Source organism: Zootoca vivipara, chromosome 13, assembly GCF_963506605.1.
Source record: "Zootoca vivipara chromosome 13, rZooViv1.1, whole genome shotgun sequence".
In the NCBI taxonomy this organism is placed as follows: Eukaryota; Metazoa; Chordata; class Lepidosauria; order Squamata; family Lacertidae; genus Zootoca; species Zootoca vivipara.
The window spans coordinates 10393148-10405643 of record NC_083288.1 but is presented as its reverse complement, the minus strand read 5'-3'; the positions used below and the strand labels follow the sequence as shown (position 1 = coordinate 10405643).

The following is a 12496-nucleotide window of genomic DNA, read 5'->3' as shown; positions in this document are numbered from 1 at the left end:
AGTGGCCATGATCTTGGTTTTTTTGATGTTGAGCTTCAGACCATATTTTGCGCTCTCCTCTTTCACCCTCATTAAAAGGTTCTTCCATGATCCCTTCATGGATCACTGCCTTGTCGTGGCGAAGGGGCTTAAATAACTTAGAGAAGTTATATTTTGACCAAACGTGATCCACCTGGAGAAGGAATTGGCAAGCCACTCCAGTATCCCTGCCAAGAAAACTCTATGGACAAAGACAACAGGCTTCGCAGTACTACTAGTTTCAAAATCTAGAGCTGACCAGATGAGCCAGGGAGCATGGATTATGAAACAAACAGTGCCACCTTCACACGTGGCCAGTTCCCAAACCTGCTTTCAAAGACAAGAGTTTTGTTCTTTGGCCGTGTAAAACAAGTGAGGGCAGCACCTCTGAGCAGAACAGATTGCCTGTGAGGGACTGAGCATCTGGGAAAGATAATGAGTCAGCAGCACCACTAATCCTGGGAGTGGCTCAGGAGCAGGAGAGGTCGACAGATTTGGAAAGCCCTTATATAACAGCTCCAAAGGCGATTTAAACCCGTCGCCCTCAAATCTCTTACATAAAAGAAGGCATTAGTGTCAAGCACACTCCGAGCGAGGACAGCCTGACTGCTTATCCTCCAGATTCAGAGCAGCTGGCTTGAAGTAATGCAAGGCCTCTGCTACGTGGTCGCGCAGACCCCCCCGATCAGCTTGGGGGCTGGTGTTATCAGTTTGAAGGGCTTTCTGGTCCAAATCCAGGTTAAACATAAAGCACCATATAGAGTTCTTGAAGTTGCTTATTAACAGCACCTGGCAAACAGGTAGACGGATCGCCCATCTGGTCACATCCCACTTTGGTACAATGCACTGTGTTTCCATTTAAGTTATCAGAATCAGGGCCGTCTTAAGCATATCCGGCGCTGTGGTGCAAATATCCCTCTGGTGCCCCCCCCCTCCGGGCAACTCCAAAACAAGGGAGGGGGCAGTGGAAAATGTCTTCTGCCTCCCCCACCACCCCGATCCCCAGCGTGGTGGCGGCGATCAAGCAGGGAGATGTGCTGGCGGACATGTTTTTCGGCGTCAGGGTGCCCAAGAAGGCAGCCCGGGAAGGCTGCGCGCTGCTTTTTGCCAGGAAGCAGGAGGAGGACAACGACCGGGAGCAGGGCCGTCTTTAGCAGATGCAGAGGCTTGGGAGGGAAGCTGCGCGCAGCTTCCTTCCAAAGCCTCTGCGGGGATCGCTCTCCTCCTGCGGAGGCTTGGGAAGGAAGCTGAACGCCCGCCATTTAGTTGGCAGGGCGCTGCTGGCGGGCGTGCAGGGAAAGGGGAGGCTGCCAGCAAAGCCGTGCAGCTCCCCCACTCACTAGGGCGCCCCTGAGAGGCCGGCGCCCTGGCGCCACGAACCACTAAGACCAATGAGAAAGACGGCTCCAATCAGAATTAATTCTAAGTACACCTCAATATCAGCGCTGGGAAATTTTACGCAATCTTGTCCCATTTTCTTCTGTTTTAGTGATCTGTACGTGGCCACGCTATGCTCTTAGGGTGCGAAACCAGCGTTGGAAATTTGCTAGGCGCATTTTGCACCTGGCTATCGGCCCCTTGCGACCATGTGAAGATGTCCGGGTGCCAGTTTGTCGTCACCTGCCATCTGGAGGTGCAGCCTGGGGATACTTGGACCTCAACTGTTTTTGCACACTTAATCCCACATCCTGCCTACCCGTTTATATTTTATCTGCCTAATCAGAATGAATTTCAGGAACCAAAGAGTTGTGCTGAAAAATACGGCTTTCGAGCTGCCTGGACCCAAAATGGCAACCGGACATTCCGTTTTGGTGCCCGTAACTCTGGTTTAAGGAACCCCTTGGTGCCTGGCTTATATATCTGGGGTTCTCCTAACACTGTGTGAAACTTAACATTTCCTCTCAAGCGCCTAAAACTAAACCACAAGAAACACGTGCTGTGGAGGAATATTACCAGTGCCAAGAATCAGACTTCACCGGGCCCAGCCCAAGAATATGAGAAGCAAGTACTGTACATGAAAAAGGTCTATTTGGTGCACAACAGTGATTGTACTTCATAATCTCAACCTCTCTCCCTTTCGTTCTTTATTAGTTGCTTCATAACACACGTTCTCTGAGGGACAAAACACATTTGCATCAGGTGGGAGAGTGGCTTGAAATTAAGAGGGTGCAATTTCTAGGCAAAACATGAACTCTGGTACGTCTCGTACCGGCTGCTCTCACAATAATTGCTTTGAGCTATGCTTAAATTGCAGACCTAAAACCAGTTCCCAGCCGGTTTGGCTGCTGTGGCTTTTGTCCAGGAAGGAAACAGAATAATTCTCATTTAGTAGACCAAGGAGTCCCCTGTACCCAAGGGCTTGATCCAGGACAGGACTTTAGCCACAGGATGTGTTTTGAGCGCCAGAATTCAGTTCTTGAATGTGAAAACACCCAACAAGGCAGAAGAGCAGCAAAGTGACTTTCTCTTGCAACTCTTGAGTAATCTGAGCTGCTTCTCCTTCCTCTACCTGAGGCGGATCCCAGGGCAAACCACACATTACATGTCAGTCCTGCAAGTTGCTATCCTGACTTTTTATTTTTTTTTACTTCTAAGTTTCAAATGCTTTCTTTTGGTAGGGTGGGGGAAGATATAGATTTGACTGGAGTGGCGCTTTGGGTGCTTGATTTTCCTTCCTGCTGCTAGGGTTTTCCCAGTCAAAATTCCTTCCAGACAACTGCTTGCCCCAGTAGGGAAGGGTGGCGGCAGGCCACCACAGGGAAAACAACAGCCTTGATTTTGCGCCAGAAAACATTACATCCCCCAAATGCACGAACTCCATCATTTTACTTTAGAAGGTTGATTAAAAGTTCTGTGCATCAGTCGGTAGAGCATGAGACTCTTAATCTCAGGGTCATGGGTTCAAGCCCCACATTGGGCAAAAATATTCTTGCATCGCAGGGGGTTGGACTAGATGACCCTTGTGGTCCTTTCCAACAATTCTGTGATTCTGATTCTATGAAAAGCTGCATTCCAACATGCATGGGTCCAATAAATTTCCTCAGAAGCTCTGTGTAACTGATGGCATGTGTTCAAATGTAGACATTAAATGCAGATGAATTAAGTACCTCCTCTTGGCAATGTCCACAGCTTATTCCCACCCACCCCTCAAAAAAACCAGGCAAAAATTTGAAAAGAGTCCAGGGTGGGGGAGAGGATTTGTAGGATTGGCAAGCATGAGCCCTTCTCACCGATGGATTCCAGGAAGAAAAAAAACCTTCTGCCCCTGTGTTCTCATGTCCACAAATGTGGACTTCCTTGCCAAATTCCAGCCAGAGCATTAGCATTAGCAGACTCTAGAAACACGGTGATGTCCCATTGTGTATCGAAGGAAGGAAGCCCACACTTAATTCCTCCTCATCCACTAACAAAGGAGCAGTCTCTTCCCCAATGGGCACATGCAGGAGCTGACACGTAAAATAAGAACGGAATAAATCTTCACCGTACACACACACACACACGAGATTGGGATGCCAGACTGTCCGGAAATCTGGTGTTTTCGCTGAGCATGTTTGCCAGCCCCCAAAACAGTGTACTGTACTCTTTTCCAGCAGCGTGTCTGAGCCAGTGCCAAGTTCCCACCCGCCTCCATCCCACCCCACCAGCTGCTACCCAAATGTGGTATCGGTTTGATTTTGTTGACGGAGGTTAGACCCACAAGGGGCAAGAACTGTTGGATGCTCTGATCTGCGCCCCTAAGCCTAGATATGTGGGGCCTGGGTTAAGAGGAGCAGATGGAAACAAAAGCACAATGCATGTGCATGTCTGGAGCAAAATGCTGGTTTAGAAGTGAAGGAAAATGCAAAAAGGAGAACCACCAGTTTTCTTTCTTTTTTATCACCGGCCACCTTATTGCACCGACAAGTGTATTGATAAATGTCCGGCTGCAATGTTTGCAACCATCACCTCTGGTTATCTTCAAATAAAGATTTGCACGCTCAGAGGCGTCCTTAGTTGAGAAGCCTCCAAACCCTGCAGCTGAAAATGGCTTCTGGGGCTGATCTAAACAAAGCCTGAGCGAACAATGTGGATCTGTGCCTTTATAAGGCTCATGGAAAACCTGGGCGGGCCGACACTGTCAGCGCAAAAGCAGATGGAATTCTACAGCGATGCAAAGCCCCTCGCGTCAAACGCACCCCTCCCCTCCTCGTCAACGCAGGCAGTCTCTCACACCAGAAGAGGAAACTGGGAGAGTGGCAACCAGTCCTTCATCTCCAAAATGAATTGTGCTTAGCCCCAAGCCTCCCTAGAAGTGAGGAGCTATCTGTGGGTACCTATCAAGGAAGGGGGAAGCAACCTAATAATCACTGGGACATGTAAAGGAACTCCTGAGTCCTCATCTTCCTGCATAAGCCTGTCTTCACTACTGAGCAGCCACAACTCATGGGGGTGTATCCAGAGGTTTGTGGGTAGAAAACGAAAGGCCCTGAAAAGCCCTGAGCTCCAGCCTCTCTTTCTGCAGGGGTTTAAGCATTACCTTCCGTTCCAGGAAAGACTACCTTTATAAACATCATGCAAGCAGCGTTCGAAACTCCCATTGTTCTGGGCGCATTTTGCGACAGGGGATTTCATTAGTGGAAGCAGTTCAGATCAAAACTGCAGAGTGGAAGGAAAGGAGGACCCTTTTCTGCCTCCCCACTTCCAGCTACTCTCAGAAGAACGGAGAAGGGACCCTCTTAAGAATATTAGGTGCTTGGACAGGGGAAGGACCACTAGACCATGCTAAAAAATGAACATAATATTTTAGCTGCACTTCATTCATTTTCAGCTTTGTATTCTTGTTATAAGACATTCCGTTGTTGCGCCATAATCTAGATTTAAGGTGCCCTTTAGCTCCTAGCTTTCCCATCTCAGTTTTTAACACAGCACGCAAGCGGCTCTGCGTTCTTCCCTTATATATCATCTCGTTCATCTCCTTAGCATGCCAAAACCCTCCCTCACCCTTGTGCACAAAAGATGACACAAATGCTTCGTCCCCAACTATGAAAAGAATGGTTTTTTAATAATTTAAGGTTTGTTTTCTAAAAAAGAAAAAGAAAAACAGGGGTGGGGAGCCCAGAAAACATTACTTTCTTTTTGAAAAGATATAAACAAATAATGCGGTTGGCACACGATGGACCTCCAACTCTTTGGAAAATTCCCCCTTTCTCCCCAAACTACCAGCCTCCCGGGGAATCCAGGTCAGGGGAGGCTGCCAAGATGCTTTCTTACTGCCCATGGCAAGTTTTATCCCTGTTATTTATTCAGTTTGTATACTACCCACCATCCGAAGATCACAGGGTGGTTCACAACATAAAAATACAAAAACGAGGGCACAATTCTTACGTCCAAAAAACAGAGTCACCAAAGAGGAAATTGTCTGGCTTGCAACCTCGCATTGCTCAGAAACAATGCCCTTGGGTGGCAATAAACTGCGGTCCAGGTGCAAAATGTCTGAATCCCCCCGAGATTATCTCACACCCCAGTTTCTCAGCGCTTCTTCTTGCTGGTGCGAAGGGCTTTTTTGCGCTTGAGAATCATTTCGTAGAGTTTCTCCAGGCCTTGCTGAAGGCCCTGTCCACTGACAGCGCTGCAGCCCTGGATGTGGTTCGAGGTGGAGGCACACAGTTCGTGCAAGCCGAGGAACTTCTCCACCTCGGCTACGGAGAGGGCCTGGGCCACATCCTGCTTGTTGGCCAGCACCAACATGGGGACGCCCTGGTTTTCCGAGGAGCGGACGATCTTGTGCAACTCCACGCGGGCCTCCTCCAGCCGCTCGGCCTCCGAAGCGTCCACCACAAACACGACTCCATCCGTGCGGCGCAGGTAGGATTTCCACAGGGGGCGCAACTTCTCCTGGCCGCCCACATCCCACACCTGGAAAGTGATGGCGCGTGAGCCGCCCAGTGGCACCCGAATCTTCTCCATGTTGAAGCCCTTCGTGGGCGCGCTCTTGACAAACTCTTGGAACTTCAAGCGGTACAGCAGCGATGTTTTGCCGGCTGCATCCAGACCAACCACCACCACGTGCAGGGCCTGCAAGTGGGGCATGAAAGGGGGCCCTGGGGCCAGTTGGTTCCCCATAGTCCTCTGGAGCACAGCCAAACTTTGAAGCGTTGCCGGTGGCCGGATTATTTTTCCGCTCACGGCAGTTGTGGAACTGTGGCAACAAGACACAGAGATACAGTTAATGCAAAATACAAACCTATGCGCACATACTTTGCCTCACTATGGGCAATGCTTGAAGATGCAGCATTTTTTGAGGGGGGGGTATTGTTAAAGAGATGCTGATTCAATAAACAGGGGAAATTGGAACATTTAATTGGTTTTTTTGTGAACTACCGGTAAGGCTTTTGAGTCTACTCTTCAGATGTCAAAGTAATCCCTTAGCTAAACATCTCAAATTCCTTGATTCAAACAACACTCTCACAAACCCTCCTTCCCAGAAAAGCTGAATTCACACAGAGGACAACCGATCTGGAGAAACTGGTTTTCAGAGAAGCTGAATGTGCAGATCCACATTAACTGGTAACTTTCCTCTCCATTAGTTTATTTTAAAACATTTGCATGCTACTTTTTCCATATTCATTTCAAAAATAAGTTAATAAACTAAATAGTTAATAAACTATCTGAAGAAGTGTGCATGCACACGAAAGCTCATACCTATGACAAACTTAGTTGGTCTCTAAGGTGCTACTGGAAGGAATTTTTATTTTATTTTTGTTTCGACTACGTCAGACCAACATGGCTACCTACTTGTAAAAAAAATCTGTAAAATAATACATCATCATCAACAACAACACAGCCTGTAACAGGAAGGAAAAGCACAACAACAACATCTCTATAAAGGCATAGCTGCCAAGTTATCCCTTTTTTACAGGGATTTTCCCTTATGCTGAATAGGCTTCCTTGCGAGAAAAGCGAAAACTTGGCAGCTATGCTATAAAGGACAAAAGAAAGACGCTAAGTTTAAAAGACTAAAAAGTTTTTTGTTGTAGTTTTAAGTAAGAAGTGAGGTGTTTTGTTTGTGTGTTTTTAAAAGAGAGTTCAACAACACTGGGGCCACTACAGAGAAGTCTCCAGTGCTTGTAGCCTCAACATAAGGAGGAATCTGAAGCAGTGATTTACTAGAACATCTTAAAGGGGGGGGGAAGCTATCCTCCCCCCTCAAAGACTTACATTCCTCCCCCTCAATACCTTTGGATTACTGGCCAAGGATAGAAGCAGCATTAGTACTTTAAATAGGCACCATGGCTGGTGGCAGACAGAGCCTAAAGAGGTCGTTTGACCAGGATCTGTGCTCAAAAACCCTCCAAAGATGGGCATTTAGTATTTCCTTCCAAAACACAACCCTCTCTAATGCTGCAATACCAGCTGAATTTTTACAGAAAGGTATGCACAAAAAAAGTGCTGGGCTGAGCAGCAGCACATAAGAAATGCAATAAGCAAAACAAAAATTAAAAAGTATCAAAACAATCCAATTAATAAAACAGTAACAGAGCGACAACATGGGGCGGAAGTGCCAGAACAGGCAAGCTATTAAGTCACCTTATTTCAACTACGCTGTTAGAAGGTGCCGAGTCTGCAGAAAGAGAAGCGAGGAAAAGCCACCCTCCGATTCAGAAAGCCTTTTTTCCAAGAAAGCGGACGCGCCCTCCCAAATTCCCCAGGCCCGGGCAATTAAAAAAATGCACTCTGTACTTGCCCAGGGACACCCTCTCCTACCTAGTTCCGCGTCTGCGCCGAAAGGAGACGCGGGCCGAACTGAGATTCGCAGGCTAGGAAAACGCACTCTGTACATGCTCAGAGACACCCTCCCCAACCGAGTTCCGCGTCTGCACCGAAAGCGGGCCGAATTCAGAACCCGGGAGGCCTAGAAGGGATCGCAGACTCCAGAGATCGAGAGAGATTACCTTCCATGGGGATTCCGAGTTGGCAGCTGCGCGCCCGCCGCCGCCGCCGCAGCAACAGCAGCAGCACCTTCGCCGAGAACCCGTCCGTAGCCCGGGCTCTCCACGCGCCCAGCTCGCCCGCAGATGCCTCTCGACTCCCGGGGAGAGGAAAGGCGAGGCCAGCTCCGCAGAGTCAACGCTCCCGAAGCCAACCAGCGCCCGAGACACGGCTGCGGGGAAGGCGCGGGGGAGGCTTCCTGGAAACGGACCAATCGGAAGCGCGCGCTCGACAGCGCCTCCACCGTCTCCGCCTCGGAACTGCAATCGCTTTCTTCTCCAAACGCGCGCTGTGCGCTCGCTTCCTTGGCACGGAGTTTTGAGCTGTCGCCTCCGATCCAGGACTTTTTTTTAATTTTTCTATGCAGAGAGGCAGCCGGGTTTGCAGCTCTCTGGAGGCATTCTTTATTATTATTATTATTAGTTCTAGATTTCCACGCTTCCCGTCCGTGGGCGGCTTACAACAACACAGAGCGCAAAATGTGTCGTGGATAACAAGAACGAGCTCGGTCTCGGTGTCGAGGGCTCGAGCGCCCCCACATCGGGCAAAAAGATCCCCGCGTTGCAGAGGGTTGGACTAGGCTAAAGAAACCACAAACACATTTAAAAGGACATGGGGGTGTCAATCGGCCAAAGGCCGTCTTTGAGTCCTTGTCGGGGGAAGGAAAGGCTGGATATAAATAAATACACATTTCTTGCATGTAGAAAGCTCGTTGCCGGGGAGAAGGGGTCGTCTCCTTTACACGCTAGCTTTCTCTGCGCGGGGACCTCTGCTCGTGCAAAGGCACAATTCTAATTCCCCTCCCCCCCGGAGCCTGGTTTTCAGTCCTGCAGCTCTGAGATCCAAGAAGTAACAAACACGAGCACGTACTGTTCTCTCCCCCACCCCTCTTTTTATTTTATTTTATTTTATTACGGCCATCGCTCGCGCGCACAGCATAACTGCAACCAGCCCGCCGCATTTTGCACTGACTTGCTCCGCTTGCAAACTTTTCAGATTCCCGCTTCCCTCCACTCCCGGCTTTCGTTTGCTGCCCTCTGGGTCGCGTTTGCCTGCTCGCCCGCTCTTTCTGGGCGAGGTCTTGCAAAGAAGCTTTTCCCTGCATGGGGGCAGCGCCTGGCACGCACCCGGGGTGCTAAATCAGTCGCGCGCTCCGAGGACGCGCCTCCGCCAGGCAGGACTGGGAGAAGCAGCAGCGCCTTGTTTCTGCCGCCCCCTGGCGGCCAGGTGCGGCAGCGGGCGGCAGGTGGGGCGCCTCCGGCGTCGGCGTCTTCTTCCCAGTTGCCCGGGCATCGCGGCATTGTGTGACCCGACGGGCCTCGGCGACGGTGCCACCGCGGCTACTACCCGCGGCTGCAGGCAGCAGCGGGCAGCACAATGGCGGGCAACTACCACTGGGAAGCGCGGCGCCAGCAGATGCAGTTGGAGCGCCGATTCAGGCAGCAGATGCAGGTACTGTACCTGGGCAAGGGAGACGAGGGAAAACCTCAGGTCCAGGAGAGTTGTTTAAGGGGGGGGGCAAAAAGGAAAATGTGGGGCACGGGCGCAGGAGAGAATATGATGGGAGTCACAAAGCGCTGCATTATCTTGAGTTGGTTGTTGCTTGGTTCATCTAGTTGCAGGCATGCCAACTTGATTTTTTTTGGGGGGGGAGGGGGGCCCAGCCAGGTAAGCCCAGCCTCACATAATCAATTAGAAGACATGGCACATGCACACCATTTGAACGGCAGCTTGGGAAAGCGCCCCCCCCCAAATTTTTTTAGGAATGTGACGAAGGGACCTTGGTCCCTAGGAGTTGGCTTCTATGTCTAGATGTCTTCTCTGACCACCACCAGCTGGCCAAGATCTGCCAGGCTTTCAGCCTCCACAGCCACTTGGTCCTTTCAATACCTCGAGGACAGCCTCTCAAATATGAAGCGGCCCAGACCCCGCGATCACCATCTGAGGCACTTCTTATGTGCCTCCTGCACGGGAGGTCCGGACTCCGGAGGGTGGCAGCACGAAAGCGGGGCCTTTTCTGTGTTGGCTCTCCACTTGTGGAATGTTCTCCCCAGGAAGGTTTGCATTACGGTACATTACATATCTTTAGGCTCCAGGCAAAAGCATTCCTCTTCTCCCAGGCCTTCGGTCAATTTAACCATCTGTGGCCTTTTAAACTGGGGCAGGGTGGGTATTGTGTTGTTTATTATGTTACGTATTTTTGTGTTTTTATACTGTAAACTGTCCTATGATCTTGGATGAAGGGCAGTTTATAAATTTAATAAATAACAAAAAACAACTAGAGAGGGCTGAAACCCAGGAGGGCTGCTGCCAGTCAGTGTAGCCTTGGAGCGTGCAAGTGGAGCATAGTAGAAGATGGGAATTGAGGAATAAGGAACTAAATTTGTGGGATGCAGAAGTCAGGGGGGAAGGTAAGGAGTTTGGAAGGATCGGCAAGGGAAATTTTGTCCATATATCAATAATCGCTGCATAAATGGTGAAGCCACATCCCATCAAAATTAAGGCAAAATAAAAAAATGGAAACAGATGAGCTACCCATTGGCAGCAGAAAAGAACAGTAAACGGGGCATAGGAGAATTATAGGAGACTAGTGTTGTTCAGCCCGTTTAGAAAACGGGCGCTAGAGGATATGTGAGAGCGTGCGCGCGCGGCTGCTGGTTGGGAGGTTGGGGGAAGAGTGAGAGCGGAGGGAATCGGCGTTTCCGCGCAGGCGCGCACGCTGCTCCGTAACCCATCTCACTGAATCCTTACTTGAAATCTCGGAGCAGGACACGGGAGCGTGCGCGCGCGGGTGCTGGTTGGGAGGTTGAAATCAAGAGAGGGTTGGGCGGGGCAGAGGGCAGGGGAGAAGCGGGCAGGGTCCTGCCTGCTCCTAGGCGGGGCTTCCAAACCTCGTCAGTGCGTGAGGCTTGAGACAAATACTGTAAGGTACTACCATAATGAGTGGCGATAACAATTACAAAGGCAAACAGGGGCTTTCTGGGACGGTGGCAACGGAGCGGGTATCTTTTCTGCACTTGAGGGGAGCCGCGCTCATGGGAGAAAGGTGTCTCTCTTCCCCCACCTCCAGTACGACGGCGAAGTTTGTTTTGTCTTGGGGGGATGAGCTTCCCTCCCTCCTTCACACCCTGAGACGCTGACTTTCCCAGGAGCAGTCACCCGCTTTCGCCCCAGTGTGAACCCGGCGGGCGGCGGCACCATCCCGACTACATCCACGACGACCCGCCCTGCCTTCAAGACGGCTTTGTCAGAGGCACAGCGATCTGCGTCCCGAGGAGCGCATGGTGTTGGGCGGCTGGGCTGGCTGAGTGGGTGGGTGGGGGCACCGTCCCTTGACGGAGGCAGTTCCGCCGACGAAATGGTAGGCAGAGGGGTGGGGGGACTTGCTGCTAGTCGCCGGTGGCCGGGGAGGGTAGGAGGGGGGGAAAGCAGCCTTCTCCTCCTCACGCTTTAGCGCAACTGCAGTGAGGTGCTTGTCCGGCCGGGAGCAGCGGTTGGCAGAGGGGTGGGGGGGTGGGGAGAGCGCGCGCGTCCAATCCCTGTGTCCCTGGTTGTCTCTGCTGTCCAATCCCTGTGTCCCTGGTTGTCTCTGCTGTCCAATCCCTGTGTCCCTGGGGGACATGCGCAGTGACCCAGGGACACACGGGACAGCTTGGACGCAGGGACATCTTGGACATTATTATATAGGATCCCCGAGATGAATAACTATACATCTAGAAGGGAGCCTTTTATAGGGAAGCTTTTTAATGTTTAATGTTTTATTATGTTTTTATATGTGTTGGAAGCCGCCCAGAGTGGCTGGGGCAACCCAATCAAATGGGCAGGGTACAAATAAATTATTATTATTATTATTATTAGACAGTTACCCAGGCTGAAAAGGGAGAAATTCAAATGGATGTTGCAGAAGGGGGAGGAACAAGAAAATGCACACCTGATCCAGGATGGGCAGGTATTAGCCAGGGAAAAGTAACATGGCTTTGCTTGTCTGTGGTTGCATGCAGGCGGGAGGATATGGAGGACAGCAGCAAGACTATGTTTTGAGGGATATCCAAGCAAAATGCTCAACCCTGCCACCCACTAACACCGTGCCTCAGAGTCCAGTCTCCCAAGGTAAGGGGAAGGGTGGGGCTGAGCCAGGGAAGTTGTTACAAGAGAAGGGGGTCTTCGGAGATGCCTTGTCCATGGACATCACCTACCTAGGCTAGCCCCAGGACCCAGCCTCTGGAAAGAAATATCTAAGGTATCTCAAACCCTTGATGAGTGTGGGACTTCCCCTGCATGCAAAGGCAGGCTCTGGCGAATTGAGCGGACAAGACCAATCGTAGGCCCAACGGTCAAGAAGGTGGTTTCTGTACCTGCTGCAGAGGGAAGTGAGGGGCAGGTGAGGCTGGCCAACCTGGGAAGGGAGCCCATCAGGAGAAGGAAATTTCTCTTTTTAAAAATATTTTTTAAGTTTCATTTTTATAAACACACAACAAACATCAATTCAAAAGCCAAAAACTGAGATTAT

The 12496-nt window shown here is 50.5% G+C and overlaps 1 protein-coding gene across 2 annotated transcripts; it reads right to left on the bottom strand.

Annotated features, from left to right (window-relative positions):
- Nucleotides 1-3669: 3669 nt before the first annotated feature.
- ARL4D (ADP ribosylation factor like GTPase 4D) lies at nt 3670-8116 on the bottom strand. Of its 2 annotated transcripts, none has more exons than XM_035137150.2 (2): nt 7950-8116; nt 3670-6196 (listed from the first exon to the last, which is right to left on the bottom strand). In XM_035137150.2, the coding sequence occupies exon 2, from the start codon at nt 6118-6120 to the stop codon at nt 5527-5529; it is 594 nt and encodes a 197-aa protein (XP_034993041.1). In that variant the 5' UTR covers nt 6121-6196; nt 7950-8116; the 3' UTR covers nt 3670-5526. The 2 variants fall into 2 exon arrangements, with proteins under 2 accessions (XP_034993041.1, XP_060138267.1); XM_060282284.1 differs by lacking the exon at nt 7950-8116 and adding an exon at nt 7762-7939.
- Between the last annotated feature and the right edge of the window lie 4380 nt (nt 8117-12496).